The 17,402-nt window shown below is 32.9% G+C and overlaps 1 protein-coding gene across 1 annotated transcript in view; it reads right to left on the bottom strand.

The window, feature by feature from the left end:
• Ace (Acetylcholine esterase) overlaps positions 1 to 17,402 on the bottom strand; it is a 488,528-nt gene that overhangs the window by 67,891 nt on the left and 403,235 nt on the right. Inside the window, 1 exon segment of the mRNA XM_074169648.1 lies at positions 14,980 to 15,137. Within this exon segment, the coding sequence (XP_074025749.1) occupies positions 14,980 to 15,137 (158 nt within the window).

The following is a 17,402-nucleotide window of genomic DNA, read 5'->3' as shown; positions in this document are numbered from 1 at the left end:
TGTACAGTTCAAATGTGTCCTATGCCTACATTCGTGACATTGTAACCAATCTCCAGAGCTTAATAAATATGGACCACCACACACCAAACACAAAACATCAACATCTAAAGATTCGAAAGAATCATATATCTAAAGATTCGAAAGAATCATACATCTGAAGATTCGAAAGAATCATTTTCGGGTGCTTTCATGGCTGCCTTTTTTTCTTTTTAAATTTTTTCTTACATATTGTCGAAGTCAAGCTAGACTTCACACTTGACCGTGTCCCTCCCTTTTCTTCCAATTTTCTTCAATCAATATGTGCTCCAGTGTATCAGTCAGTATAGTTGTGTTTCGTCTCATTCTTCCTCCTTTTTTGGATTCGGTCAGATCTGTTTTCGACAATGACTGTATGTCCTGAGGAGAAATCAATGCTGCTGGATTATTAGGCTTAGGTGAAGGAGTAGTATGCCTTTTTGGTGATAAGGACCTGGTTGACTTTCCACGTAAATGTTGTTTCGAACAGTATATTTTGTTTGTTCATTTCCTACGGCTTCTTCATCAAGAGGCGTATCGATTACAGCTGAAGCATTGAAATTACAAATGCCAGTGCAGCAGAAACCAGCAAAAATAGTAGTAGGCGTAGTAGCCAAAGGAAGTGAAGTTCTCACAATTGAAGGCAAATCGTATATAGTTATCTTTTTGCCAGAATTGTTTTTCACCCACTGATCACCAACATTATTGAAATACCTCTTGAAAGCACCATACACCCCCTGATCCAAAGGGTGAAGCCTAATATGTGAAGTGTGCGGCGGAAATGAAATTAGAGAAATGAAATTGGTTCTGCAAAATTCTATCAGAAAAATTGAAATATGAGACGAGTGATTGTTTAACAATACAAGCAATTCATTGCCTTCACTTGGTTTTACGTGTTTTACAAAATGTTTAGTAAAATCAAGAAACTCATTATCCTGCATCCATCCAGACTTTTATCCAGTTTCTGCATCCAACTGCTCAATCTCTAACAGAGTGGTCTTGAAAACGTTACTGTAGAAAAACGAACGTTGGAGGTACGGTATTTCGTACTGCATTAACCGCTACACACAGTGTTACAAGAGTTCCGCGTTTCTGAGATGATATGGATCCCACTTGCTTAGTTCCTTTTCTAGCTATAACTTTGGATAGTTTCTGAACAGTCGAAACACCTGTCTCGTCAATGTTATATATATTTTGAGGCTGAAAATTATATCTGTCTAAAACAGATGACAATTTATAAAAAAGTTGGTTACATTTTCTCTGTTGAAGATCATGGGTTGCGAAAGACTACTAGCTTGAGGTTTAAGGTGTACGTACGAATACTTAAATTCGGATTTAGTCACATGAATGTAATAAGCCAGTCTCCACTTGCATGTTCAATCATGATCGATTTCTCTGCGTTATTACAATTTGCAAATTGGAAAGCTAACAAGCGTAGATCTTTCGTGGTTAGTCCGAAATATAAATTCACAGCTCTTTCGCAATATTCAGCTTGCTGTAAATTCTGTTCTTCATTAAATACTCTGTTGTGAGGATTGTATTCAACCCGCGGGTGTGAGTTTTCACGTAAATATTTAATATAACGATATAAAGGAACATGGCATATACCATAATCTATTTTTCTAATAGATTGATCAGTATCTATCACTTTCCTAGCTGCTTCTTCATAAATAACTTTTGGTGTTAACCTCCTTTTCGTTTTTCTTGGCCTCTTCACCATTTTTGATCGATCTAGAAAATAATTCAATTTCATTAGAAAATAATAAATAATAAAACTGTTCAATTGTGACATGTTACAATTGACACCAAGTTAACCTATATATGAGAAATATGATTTTCATATACATTATGCCTTTCGTAGAAAATGTGAGCTATAGGAAACAAAAGTAAAGATTATGAAAAAAAAATGGTACTCACTTTGAAATATTTCGAAGTTGAGGTATAAATAGTAGAATCAAAAATTTGTGGCACAACTGAAGTTCACTGGAGAATATTACTGAAGTTTTTTCCCAACACCAAACGGTTATTTTAACACCTCGATACGTGTTTCGTTCACCAAATGATCAACTTCTGGAGGAAGATCAAACTGATCAGTTTGCAGTCAAATATGAGATTTGTTTTCTCCAAAATGTATTACCGTTCATTTTGAAGTTTATATCGCTTGTACCTTTAATTTTTCCGATAATGGCTTCATTTCCTCCTTCCTTGCATCTTCCATATATTTTCTAACATTTTGTTTGAAGAAATTTCCTTCCTAATGTTTGAACTTATAATTAGTCAATTCCCAAATTCAAGTGAAATTATTAGTCTTCAAGTAAGTATAAAATCATATCATTCAAATTATCAATTTTAATGAAGCACTCTAATTAGGCAGAATACACCTGTGCATTGCAGTGTTGCATAGCATAATAAAGTGTTACTTGAATACAATTCAGAAACAAATAAAAAATCAATTAAGACCGGTATGGAATATTCCAAGTTCAGACAATATAAAATACAGAAATGCCAGTCAAAAATGACTCATCAATTTGTATGAAACTAATGATTAAACAAATTCAAATATGTAGATAGTTATAGTTGAAATATAGTTCACGAGTTTTCCGAGTTAATATTGACTGAATAAAAAAATAGATGATGAGGTGAGCTGCATTTATTTCTACGAGAAAGTATATTTTTATCGATTCTGTTTACCCATTAGATAATCTGTTATTTCAATCACCTTCAAACAAAAGATAATCTGTTAGTTTAGAAATTCATTATTTTTGGGTTTTGATTGAATGGATATGCTTCATGATCAGTTTTTCTACCAGTATTAAAAATTTGAACAGGAATTACAATGGAATATGGAAGAAACTTACGATAATTAGTCCTTTTTTACACTTTTTACACTTGGCATGATGTTTTTGTCAATTGTACCACACATGAAATTAATAGATTCAAGTCGAGTTTCAAATCAAACTGAAATAATAACTGATATTTTCAATATACACAATGTATTTCATGTGAAGTAGGTGTTATTAGTTATTCTTATATTTAGTTCTAATGATTGAAGACGGTTATGAAATTATTCAACGACATATTTTTTTGATGATCATCGCAATTAATCGGTTTTGAAATAGTTTTCTAACTATCTGAGCGACTAGTGGTCACAGGCAAGAAATATTTATGACTGTACTCTTATTTTTATTGCCGTTCCAATTGGGAATGGATAGACTATACAATGAAATATGAAAAATATTCACGATAATTAGTCCTTTTTTTCAATTTTTTCACTTGACATGTTTTTGTCAATTGTACCATATATGTAATCAATAGATTCAAGTCGAGTTTCAAATCAAACTGAAATAAAAACTGATATTTTCAATATACACAGTTTATTTCATGAGAAGTAGGTGTTATTAGTTATTCTTATATTTAGTTCTAATGATTGAAGACGGTAATGAAGTTATTTACAGACATATCTTTTTGATGATCATCGCAATGAATCGGTTTTCATCTAACAAAAGGTGTCCCTTACTAAATATATATAATTTTTAGAAGAATCAAAAGTGTCGAACTCTTGCATGTGAATTTTGTTTGATCAGTCTACTGGATTCTGAATTATTTCTCCAAAATAACTACTTTGTGATATTTGAACTTTGAATCACATGAAAATATGTTTGCCTATTCAATTTGTATTTCAAACACTCGTCGTGAAATCTGTTAAAATCTGCTCAAACATGTTTTGCCGTTAACCATATGTCGCTTCTCACGAACGACAATACTCAAAAGTCGAAACCTGTGCGAGCTGAGGACTAACGAGGTATTACCTTTTAACGTGTGATTCCTAACACGGGTTGGACGATAGGAAGTGAAAATCGATCGGTTTGAACCACCGGTTAACCCAGTGGTTGACTGCGTGAATGAATCAAATCACACACGTCAACCCACCAGGCTACCGTCCCAAATATCATACACGGGACGCTACATAACCTGATATGGAAATGTATTGATATAAAATTCCACTATCAGTTATCATCCTAAGGTGTACTTCCGAAAGTTTCGGGACAAAAACATTTGTCTTCAACTCCTCATCAGCAGCTTTTTTGGATAAGTTTAAGAGACGAAACACTCATTTTTCGCATTAAATCAAGACTTATCAAGACAGAGAGTCAAAACAATCATATCAGTGAAGGCAAAACCAGAAATAGTCCTTTTCGAAGAGCATTTCACCAAAAGAGATGGAGAAAACTAATTTTCATCCTATGACAAAAGCGAGACATTGAAACTCGTTCCATAGAACACGCAGTACATATGCGAATGCATAGACTAGAAAAACGCAGTATCGCTCAACGCGCCCTGAAGAACGATCATAGAATAAATGAAAACTATCTAAAATTGTTGAGAACTGAAAATAGCGAAGTGTGGCATGAAAACTACGAACAAAGACAAAGGTCCCACTCCAAACAGCTCATTGTCTTTTTATTTTTTTATTTGAAAATAGGAAATCGTAATATAAATACAAGTCCAAAAAGGTAAAAATGGTATATAAAAAATATTAAAATAGTATAAAAATTCTTCTAACAATAAAATACGTTCAAATAATAAATGAATACAAGAAGCTAATAAGCTAGAAATAGAAATGTGTTCCTGAGAATATTGTCCCATAACACAGAACAAATCAGGAGTATCCAGAATAACTCCACATTACAATTATACTAGGGCATAAAAACAATTATTCTAGTGGGTAGGTAATGAAATATTTAACATATCACAATGTAACACGATGTAACAAAATGTATACAGAACACATAAAAGCTCGAACCAATAAAACAATTCGATGATGTGAAACATAAAAATGAAAAAAAAATCCGAAAATTCATAGAGTACGTGATGTAATATATATTTTCAACTGAGCCTTGAATGAATATAAAGTAACAGAATCTTTAATGTGATATGGTAATTGGTTGAAATCATTCAATCCTCTGAAAAACAACGATTTCATAGATTGCTTTGTTTTTGTCCTGGAAATGTGGAATTGATTGGTGGTTCTTGTGTTGTAGTCTTGTATTTGATTATTGTACGTAATGAAGGAATCAAAATATTTTGGTAATAAATTTCTGATTATTTTATAGATAAATATCATACTTGAGTAATACAGTCATCATACCACTTCAGGGTACTTAGCATGCATTAAATGGGAGTATATCTATTACATTTTAAGATGATTCTTTAACCTCGATTTTGCAGTTTCTGTAACTTCTGTATATTGTTTTTATCTAAAAGATAAAGCAGAGTTGAACCAATTCAAAATGGGGCTGTATAATGGTTCTGTATACTGTTATTTTGGAAAACATGAAAACTTCCAATGAAATCCTGGAGAAAAAAAATAGTTTTTTTGATATCTGTTAACAAATATAGTCACAGTGTGCATTGAGTGTTAGTGATTCATCCAACACGAAGTCTAAATACTTGAATTCTGACACCCATTCAATTTTGTCTCCTTCCACTTCGAGTTGAAGCTTTTCATAGTCAATTGATTTCAGTTTATGTTTCTTATTAATTATTATTGATTTCGTTTTATTCCTAATAATTTTAAGTTTATTTTCGTTTGAATATATTTCAATTTTTTTCAACAATCGATTCATGCGCTCCACTGTTTCTACAGCGTCGTGTCCATAGCATGCAAGTAACGTGTCATCTGCAAATAAATTCAAAAAATCATAACCTTATATATAATTTACATCATTCAGGTAAATTATAAACAGCAATGGTCCCAGGACACTCCCTTGAGGTACACCTATATTATTTGAAATTTCATTTGAGAAACATTTCCCCACTCTATTTATTTGTGACCTGCCATTGAGATAATTTTTCAACTAACTTAAAGTTATTCCATCGATTCCATAATATATCAGTTTACGAAGTAATATTTGCCTATCAATAGTTTCAAATGACCTCTTGCAATCAAGGAACACTGCTACTATAAATTTATCACTATCGATTTCATTCTTCCATTTTGAAACTGTTAATTGAAGGGCTGTTTCACACGTGTGGTGTTCTCTAAATCCGGATTGATTTTCTATGAACAGGTTATTTTCAGTAAAGTACCTAGTAATTTGTTCATGTACAACAATTTCCAAAACTTTCTCAATAACCGGCAAAGTATTTATTACCTACTCTGAAGTCTGACATTTCAACTGAATTATTTATTTTTGGGATGGGAATAACGGTACTTTTTTTCAACATATTTGGAAAGTTACCGAACGACATTGATGTTTGTATTAAGTTTAGGATATGAAATCCAAGTGTAAAAAATGTTGATTTCAAAAATGTAGCAGACATTACTTCATCAGCATTGCCTTTATTTTTGAGAGAAAAAATAATTGACTTCAGCATACTTATATCAATCTTCTTGAATTCAACAAATCTCATTTCTATATTATTTAGATTTTGAGGAGACCATTGTTTTACACTTACAATAGAATTGGAGATATCTTCAATGCTTTTAACAAAAAATGAATTGAAGTTGTTAGCAGCTTGTAGCTCCGTTCTCGCTTTGACGACAGCGCCATTAGTACTAAAATTGATAGATTTGAAATTTAATGATTGTTTGTCACCTCTTATCAATATTTTCATTGTTTTCCACATTTCCCGCAAGTTATCACTATTTGCATCAATTTTGTTTTCATAGTATTGAGACTTTTTGATTTTTAACATATCAACAACTTGATTCCGTCTCAGTTAATATCGTTTCCAGAGGAATTACGTCTTAGAATGGAATATCCAGTAACAGCTATTTCACAGTCAAGAATATCACTCGTGCATCTGGCTTCACTGAGAATCACTACTGATGGCCGATAACAAAAAATGTCCTTAGTAATCTGGTCCTTATGAGCATAAAAACTTTCTTTATGTATAACTGCATCTGCCTAACGTCAAGGAAAACACATTGTTTGCTGCCATAATTGTGGCTCCCATTATATGGGAGCCACAAATGGGTTGGCAGAATCAGCAGTTAAAATAATAAAAAAACCCTAATTAAAGGTAAAGAAGAAGATAACGAAAGAAGTATTAATCATATCATAAATTGCTATTTATTTCACTACAGAAATACTCCACACACTACCACCGGGGAGACACCGTCTAAATTACTATTGGGACGAAAAATACGTACAAGATTCGATTTAATGCTACCTTCAGTTGAAAGAGAGGTTCATAAAAAACAGGATTATCAAATAAAATATTATGGTTATGAAAAGGATATTATTTTTAGTGAACTCGAAAAGATTTGGGTGCGAGATTTCAGACCGAAAAAGTCACCGTGGTGTGAAGGAATAATTTTAAAGAAAAGTGGAAGTAGAACTTATATTGTAGAGATAGAGGGAGATTTAAAATGGAAAAGACACAAACATCAATTGAAAGCAAGACTTTTGAAACGGAAGGAGAGGATGAGGCAATTAATATAATACTTCGCTCTACCATCTCAGAGAAAATTGAAGAAATTTCCTCATCTTCGGAGGTAACTGACATATTAGATGTTACCCGGGAAAATATAAAATCTGATAATGACGGCGTAGTCAGATAAATTGACATATTGCTATTGTTTGTAATATATTCACTGTAATTTATATAATTTGTATATATATATATATATATATATATATATATATATATATATATATATATATATATATATATATCTGTATATATTCCTGAAATTATTAGATGTTCTCATATCTAATGATATTGGTTTCCGACTGCTATTGTTGAAAGGAGAAGGTGTTGGATATCGGATCATGTATAAAAACAAAGGTAAACGGAGTTCAGTTGTTTGGTTTTCGAATTAGGATATTTGTAGTTGTGAGCCGGAAGCGTTTAAATGAATTCAGTGTTTTTTCTTATAATGTTATCCAGATTTGGTACAGAAGAACTGATGAGGCAATTCTCTTAGAGCAAAACATCAGTTGTTTACCAGTGAGGATGACACTGCTCCAAATGATTGAAATTTCACTTCTTTAATTTACTATATTGTGGAACAATACTTTACATGATATCCGATTCAGTTTCATAATGAATTTTTGTAATAGAAATTTAATAGAGAAAAGTTTTTCTCGTACAATTTAGTATAACAGTGTTCATATAAAAATATTCGTTTCCGAATAATTTTTCTTTCGTGTAATTCAATGTTTATGTGCAAGGAGTTGTTTCGAGAGGGCTTTTGTTTTGCAGTTTGTGTGTGAAAGTTACTTCTTTGCATGATCTACACATCTTCAGATTCTAACAGATCTTCGTATATAGTTGAGTTTTTGAGATTGATTGCTTTTTTCGTTTCTTTGGAAGATTTCCACATTTTCTTGCATGAAGATGAAGAAGTAGAAAGCAAAAATTTTCTTTTGTCCAAAAACTTACAATATGTTTTGCAATTTATGGACTTTCTTGTAGTTTTGGGCATCTACTTTTCGAAAATTTAAAGAGATAGGTATTTATCATAACGAAACGTACATGAAACATTGTTTTTGACAACCCCACCAGTTTTTTTTCAAATATACAACTCACAAAACTTTTGTCACAGCAATGCTCATAGTTATCAAGAAAGTTATTGCTGAAAATGTATGTTTGAAATCATTTTTCTAAGATAGATTGAATATTATCAATTAAAGTGTGGAATGTGAGTGTTAAATCATCACACGAACTGATGATTATCGTGTTTTATATTCCTTGCCTTTTCGATAATTTCCACTCAGTGGTAGCTTTACTTACAACTGAGTCCAAGTAGAACTACCTGCGAAAGAGTTCAAGCCGAAGCAGTTGAACGGTTCAGGCAACTTCTCGAAAAAATCGATCTTAGGAAAAGTTAAATTTTTTCCTCAGACTGACAACCACAAAGAAGTTTAATTGAGAATCATGATCACAAAAAATATATCAAGATGTGAAATTATATCTCTTTTGAGATCTTCATGAATTCTGAAACATTTATGTGATGATATATTGAAGAAGTGAACAACAGTTTGATGACAAAATCACTACCAATATGTTTCAATTATGGATGTTCAGATAGTTCTATTGAAGGGGTGGAATGTAATGGGATTCACAATTCACTGATGATCATTCGTTTTTGTAGTAATTTCGAAATTATATAGTTCTCGTATCGTTAATGAGAAAAATTCAAATACATATAGGTTGACATGATGGGCAGAATATAGTGAGCAATAGCTTCGTTGTGGTTGATAAATTTATTTCGATGCTTCAGATTTTACAAAAGTTGAAGAATTTTTCATTCATTATCGAAAAACTCAGTTTTATTATTCCAATTCACAGCTTTGTAGAAATGGAGTAAAACTGAAACTAATAAAAGATATTTCAACAATTTGAAAAATACATACTAGTGGTTTTACTCTATATGGTGCAGACTCTCGAACATTCAATTTGAACTTGGAAAAAATTGATAACACAACCCATGTTAACAAAACAATCCGACCGGAGAAGGTACTGTGTATCAAAACGCGTCTTTATAAAACTCATGAGTGTGAACACTGTTTTATCATCATGTCAAAATAATTGAATTTCGAAAGACTATAATGATATTTCAAATATGTCTATGTTTGTGTCAGACTGAAAATACGAAAATGGTTCACAATATTTTCACAATTGGATTTTCAACTGCCCAAAAAGCGAAGACTCATCGACCTCTGTGTTCTTCACACATTTTTTTCAGGTAACATTAATTGTCCTGAATTTTCAGAAGATTTTTGGCTGAGAATTTCTGTGAATCAAACTAAAACCGTATGTTTTCACAAAACCATATGTCACACTAATTATACCATTCATGCTTCGATAAACAGATTACCAAGATTTGTAGATTATTTATTTCCACGTTATATTTTACACTAGCCATGTTTATCCGCAAATATTGAAATTTATTAATTATAAAGAGCCAAAGTTCGAGTCTTTCCAGAATCAAATTAAATCGAATCAAATCACTTGATTAATCTTGTAGAACTTCCAATATTATAGGATAGGTCAAATGACATACTATACATACATAAAATAATACTTAAAGTAAAATTGAACCAAACATACATGAAAGATTGTCATATGCATGAAATGATGGACAAAACATATCAACTTCAACTCCAGCTTCATTATATTTATATGACAGAGAAATAAATTTACCTAAGATTGAAAATTCATTTATGTTATAAAAATTATGATCGAATAAAAACCTTCCAAGTGTGGTTTTGAAAACCTGAATTCCATCAGTAGTTTGTTATAAAGTTTTAGCTCCAAGTAAGAAAGTGAATTAGGAGTTATATCATATTTAACGGGATTTATGTGAAAATAATTGCGCTTTTTTGTATTTACATTATGGTAAGATGAAATGCGATCATATTTCGGCCTATTGGTGTGTATCAATACACATATTTCAAAAATGAAATTATTCGGAAAAGTTAGAATTTTCAAATGTTTGTATAAATCTCTGCAGGAGGGTCTCTGAATATCGCCTGCTGAAATTCTTACAATCCTCTTTTTGGGCAATAAACACATTTGGAGTCAATGAAGAGCTTCCCTAAAGACAAATACCTTATCTGATTCTAGATTCCATATGTGTATAATAATAGTTCACTAACTGTTTAGTGGTTGATATCGGCTTGAGATTTCGTATCAGATACAAAACAGAACTTAGCTTCAATATCAGTTTATTACAATGACTCTTCCAGTTCAGACAATTATCTAGCGTGAGTCCCAAAAATTTACATTCATCGGATGAGGAAAGTGTGTTTTCATTCTCATTGATTTTAATTTCAAGATTCCAACAGATTTTTTGCCTGGGATGAAACCGTACTAATAAAGCTTATCGAGAGTTGAAATGAAGTGAGTTGGCGGAACGCCATGAAACCAAATGAATTGACACCGTGTTACAAATTTCTTTCAAAATTGTGTCGTCTTTGTCCGAAATTAGAAGTGATGTATCATCTGCATACAAAACGGCCCCAACATCAATAGAGTATAATATAAACAACAGCGGTTCCAACACTGATCCTTGAGGTACTCCAATGGTCACAACTTGACTATTTGAAATACATTTATGATGACTATTTTCAGATCTATGAATTGACACCGTGTTAGAATTTTCTTTCAAAATTGTATAGTCTTTGTCCAAAATTAGAAGTGATGTGTCATCTGCATACAAAACGTACCCAACATCAATACAGTTTGATAAAAACAATAGCGGTCCCAACACTTGACTATTTGAAATACATTTATAATGACTATTTTTAGATCTGTGAATCACCGAAACAAATTGACTCCTGTTTCTCGTGAAATACTCTATTCCGTTAAGGGCATTTCCCCTTATTTCATATGAATATGATTTATTCAATAATATCGTGTGGTCGACGCAGTCGAATGCCCTGCTGAGATCACAAATTATTCCAGCAGGGCATTCACCAGCCTCTATGTACTCCGAGATTTTTCAATAAAAAGCTGTCACAGCAGTGATAGTGGACATATTGGATCGAAAACAATGTTCAATCGGGGAGATAATGTTATGTCTCTCAATTAAATCTAGTAAACGATGTAGATATGCATATTCAAATATTTTTGAGAAACTAGATGGAACAGTGAAGGACCTATAGTTCTCCAAGAGATAGGGATCCAATTTTTTGTGGACAGGTACAACTTTTCCGATCTTCAATTTTTCGGAAAACTCTTCTGTTCTAAAGGACAGATTGACTGTCAAAGGATATATGATGTATTGCACACTTTTTCTGATCAGGAATATTGAGATTTCATCGGGTCCAGAAGAACTTATATTCTCAAGTTTATTCGTTGAGAGAGAACAGTTCATTATTTGTAAAAAGCTCAAGAAATACTGAATAACTGAATAAGTGTGGAACATTCAAGGAGGTGATTTCTCATCGAAAGAAGAGATATGATCTTTCATATGAAGGAACTTCATTGGAGCATCCCTTGTTAAGATACAGCCCCTTGAAGGGGGTACATAAAATTTGTATAACAATTTTTTTCACAAGCACTGAAAAAGTTACAATATTGAAATGAACCTGACGTTTTGTATCACCAAAAAGACACTTAGCTAGTAATTTATTTGGATTACCCCATGCTTGTAAGGGGTGGAAAACGCAACCCCTAAAATTTATTTCCAATGTAACTTTTTGTCTTATCATTTGTTTACCATTTAAAAATGTATTTCCAATAGTCTGTTTCATACTGAACAAAAAATGTCTCTTGGGGTTTTTTCCCAAAATAAACCAGTTCGCAGCAAAAAATTATTTTACGAACAACTACAGAGATACATCGTCATAAATGCGAACTGGATTTATTGTTATTTTGTAGTTAGTAACTGAATTAAACGATTGAAGGGTAAATGTTCAATATGTCTACCTTCAGATATTACGCATGCGCATGGAGCCACGTATTCACTCAAATATTCCTGGAGTCTCTCTGATTACCCTACACGCATCCATGATGCGTTTTCCACTGATTTGCATATGTTTCAGTTAAACGCTGACGTGCTACTTGACTAAAACGAACGGATGCCCCATCATGCATGAAAACATATCCCTTCTGACGCACAAAGGAACTTCCTCCAGCAGTACTGGATTCACTTCTCTTAACAATTGAACGTATGCCTCACCATTTAATCAAGGAGGTCCAAATAAATCATCCTCATCCACACGTTGAGAGAAAACTGTTCTTGATGGTTAGTTTCGACAATAGCGTGAGGGTTTTCATCAGCCCATATGTGGTAATTATGAAAATTAATAATCTTGTTCCGAGAAAAACCACATTCGTCTGTGAATTCTATCGTCTCCAGAAAGTCACAATTTCTTCTAATCATTTTCAGCATCCAATTGCAAGACGGTTCGGAAAGTCTCGCGGTAACAGTTCCTGTACTCGTTGCAGATGGTAAGGGTATAAGAGTTGTTCCTTTGAAATTCTAAATACCGTCATATGATCAACATTAAGCTGGAAAGCAATCTTTCTAGTACTGGTAGTAGGTTGTTCTTCAATCAAATCAAGTACTGCTTTTTCAAGCTGTGGTGTTCGTACTTCTCGATGGCGACCACAATCCTGCGTTCTTTTGTATGAACCATATTCTTGTATTCGTTGATGAAGTCGAGCAAATATTCTATGTGAAGGATGCTGCCGTTGAGAATACATTTCAGCATATCTTCTAAAAGCTTCTAACCCATTCCCCTGCGACAGATCGTAAACGTAATGCATATCAGACATTTCCTCATTTGTGTATGCCATTTTAATAACAAATGAATTATTAAAGTAACAGATTAAGAACAGAACAACAATACACAATTGGTATTAATTCAATTTCGAAAATTCACAAACTGACAAGCGTCATACCAATTTAATTGTCACTATCGCTAATAGCGACCTATTAGATAGATTAGTTTGGTATTTTCGCATTTATGACGATATATCTCTGTAGTTGTTCGTATAATAATTTTTTGCTGTGAACTGGTCCATTTTGGGCAAAAAATCCAAGACACATTTTTTGTTCAGAATGAAACAGGCTATCGGAAATGAATCTTTAAATGGTAAACAAATAATAAAACAAAAAGTTACATTGGAAATAAATTTTAGGGGTTGCGTTTTCCACCCCTTACAACCATGGGGTGAACCAAATAAATTTCTGGCTAAGTGTCTTTTTGGTAGTACAAAACGTCAGGTTAATTTCGAAATTATAACTTCTTTAGTGCTTGCGAAAAAAATTGTTATACAAATTTTATGTACCCCCTTTAAGGGGCTGTATCTTAACAAGGGATGCTTCAATAAAATTTCTTGATATGAAAGATATATCTTTTTTCGATGAGGAATCACCTCCGTGAATGTTTTACACTTATTTAGTTACACCCTATATATATATATATATATATATATATATATATATATATATATATATATATATATATATATATATTACAATGTAGGTTTTCACGGATGGTAGAATATGATGTGTTGTTCTTCCGGGTGTTCATCCGTTGTGTACTATTCGATAGTCGACGTTTCGCCATCATCTCAGATGGCATTATCATGACGAGTTACTGCTTCGCTTCGATAGGTGTAACATATATATATATATATATATATATATATATATATATATATATATATATATATATATATATATATATATATATTTTCAACTAGACATCACCAGAAGATGGCAAATGAGACTTTGCCGAAACGTTGTGAAAATAATCCTTATGAGGAGAAAATACACAGAACACGGAGCGAAACCCGAGAAAACAGCTCATCATACTTTATACGTGAGAATCTTCGATATTTTCACATTATTATTACATTTTAGTAGCATTCCCATGCACAAGGTTTCACCTTTTACGGTTTTTTTATTTCATTTGCTATTATTGTTACTCACCCTGTTGTACATCTAAATATTATTCGCAAATAAAGTATTATTATTTCAGTTACCCTGTGCAACAAACGTCACGATAGACTATTGACAACGAAAATACAATTTAGTCATCTTCTTTTTCGTCATGTATTAATAAAAATACGATTTGTTGATGTTATGACATGCAGTCGTCTTCATTTTATTTTCCTAATTCTGCACCTCTTTTGTTTCATTTAACGTGCCATACGACACAATCCGACTATAATCAACGAATATTTCACTCAATTTCATTTTGGTATCTAGCTTTTTTTTCCAACTCAACATTACATTAACCCCATTGACGTGCCACAAATGTCACGTTCATCCATAACATAACATCCATAAACTGTATCAGTTATGTGTAATATCAGTGGAAACCCCAAGAACTTCCTGAAATACCCTGAACAATCTATTTATTGAAGTCGCATGATAATGTTTGTCCTGAACGCCACTGAAATCAATTTAACCTCTAAGACATCCTCTCGCAGGAAAATAGTTTATAGCAAACTAGGGTTTACGTTGGCTCAGCTCTGCATTAGGTGAAATTTTACCTGAATTATCTCGAAGCTTCGGTAAGAAATCGTTCCAGAAAGCGCACGCCGTAGCTCGGGGTCCTTTACCAATTCCGTTTTTGTCTGCGTTGAAAATAAAATACTGAGGCTGGTCCTTTGTGTATAGCGGCCAGTTCACGTCGTCAGTCACGGGTTTTCTGTAACAGAAAAACCGTTATTTTACCTTCTACGACCAAAGGACATCTCGGCTAGAAGATGAACTTAAAACGGAATTATTCAGTAGGTTATTATTCCTGCTGTAAAGTGGATGAGATCGGGTCGGAATTAGGAAAGTTTCAAGTTCGCAATGAATTCTGGTGGGAGTTCCAAACTGATATCAGGGAAAATTCTTGAATGAGATTTAGATGTCTTACGGGGTATATTTGACGACAATCATCCAAGGAATAAGGGAAATGGGGAGTGAGCGTTCTGATATATTATTCACGAATCTAGACTGATACTGTCACCTCCATCTTTATTTGTTTCTTTTACAATAAATCTTAAAAAGAACTGGGACGAGTCAGAACAAATATAGCTGAAAAGCAAAGGCATTTGGACTGGATATCAACCAGGAAAACATACAGTACATGGTAATGGGAAATACAAAGCAAGACAGTGAAACAGAATTGAAGGTATCAATTGGGGAGGATCAAATCTTCAAAGAGTTTATATATTTAGGGATGAAAGTGAGAGAAAATGATCACGATGATCGGGGAATGGAAGCTGGAATCGCGGAAGGAATTAGATTTGATATTTGATTGGTGTTTCGAAAATCGTTTGAATCTTATCATTGCTGAATGTCATGTATTGTCTTTTTATAACGAGGAACGTATAATACGACTCACTTATGGAATTGATAACAGTCTCATCCGTCGGGTTGATGAGATGGAATACCTTAGCATTAATTCCGATCAAAAGTTGACTTTTATTTCACATATATACCAAACTAGTCGAATTTTGGGCTTTGTAAAGAAAAACAACCGATAATTCAGAGATATAAAAGTAATAATCACGATATTTTTTATTCGGTATAAATGGGAAAACCTTAAGTTATAACGTTGTAAAATATATATGCATGAAAATATACCTAAATTCAAAAACAGTTACAAAAGTTGTATGAATATTGAAATATATAAAATAGAAAGCAACCTGAAAACTTAATGCTAAATAAAACAATTATAACTTACACCAGCACTAAAAACTAACGAACATACAAGGCATACATCTATAGACTAAATACGTAAGTGACTGCAGACTTCAGATACATCAGTTTCCCTTAACATTCTTGACAATGGACTATTAAATTAATAATTGGTAGGAATGTTAGTTCTCAACGAAAATATCTCTATTATCCCTTGTTACTCTTTGGGAATTGATTTGGCCTGACAATAATTTAAATAGAACTATTGGGTCAGCCTGAGTCCGCCTGTTTTTTAATGTGATTAAATTTAGTGAAACAGAATTGAAGGTTGAATGTCAGTAATCCAGGCAACAGCAATACTCGTATACGCATGCAAGACGTGGGTTCTGAAGAAAAGCAAGGAAGAAAATTTGGGGATGGGAAAGAAAAATATTACGAACAATATATGGAGGAGTAAATACAGAAGAGAGTTGGAGAAAGAGATCTCAAAAAAATTAGCAGTAATGGAAACCTGAAGAATCAAATGTATAGGACACGTTAATAGATTGCCAAATAACAAAATGAACAAAATGATTTGAAATAAAAACCAATTGGAAATAGAAAAAAAAGGAGACTGCGAAAGAGGTGGCTTAAAATGGTACAAAATAATTTGCCAAGAATGAACACCCTTACCTGGAGAGACAACTTTGTATATAGGACAGAATGGTGGGGAGTGGTAAGTGAAGCTGCAGAAAAACTTCACTTCAAAATTAAAGCAACTGCTTCATGCTCAAGACTTTCAAAGCTTTCAGCTGGTCCCACTATTGCTATTTCGTAAACGGTAAGACCTAATAGGTCGGACAAAAATGTTCCATTTTGGGAAACAAGAATGATCTCTTTTCAGATCGAGAATATCAGTGGTTAATTTTGGAATATTCGTCTGAAACTAAAATTGTCAAATTTCGTGTTTTGGCTTTTGTTTCATCGATTTGTGTAGTCACTGTAATAACAAACTCAGCTATGAATTACTATATGTGTTTCCCGACGTTTGTCACCAGAAAACATGAGACAGAATTGTTTTCCAGGGACTTGGAAGAAATGAAAAAGGCAGACAGACAAGCAAATTCAGAAGAATTATTCTGTCGGTAACAGTTGAAATCCAAAAGACATTTTCCCAAAAACTCGTATTTTCATCTCATTGTTTATGAAGTGAGGACCACAAGAAATGGTTTTATATTTTTCAGTTTGGTTCAAAAACTGAGCATTCCATTCGTTGATTCATCACCAGAGAATCAATGGAAAT

Source organism: Leptinotarsa decemlineata, unplaced genomic scaffold (genome assembly GCF_025532065.1).
Source record: "Leptinotarsa decemlineata unplaced genomic scaffold, Ldec_3_MD MMD2_P_RNA_scaffold_5, whole genome shotgun sequence".
Taxonomy (NCBI): Eukaryota; Metazoa; Arthropoda; class Insecta; order Coleoptera; family Chrysomelidae; genus Leptinotarsa; species Leptinotarsa decemlineata.
The sequence above is the reverse complement of the archived record's forward strand: the minus strand, read 5'-3'. Positions and strand labels throughout refer to the sequence as shown.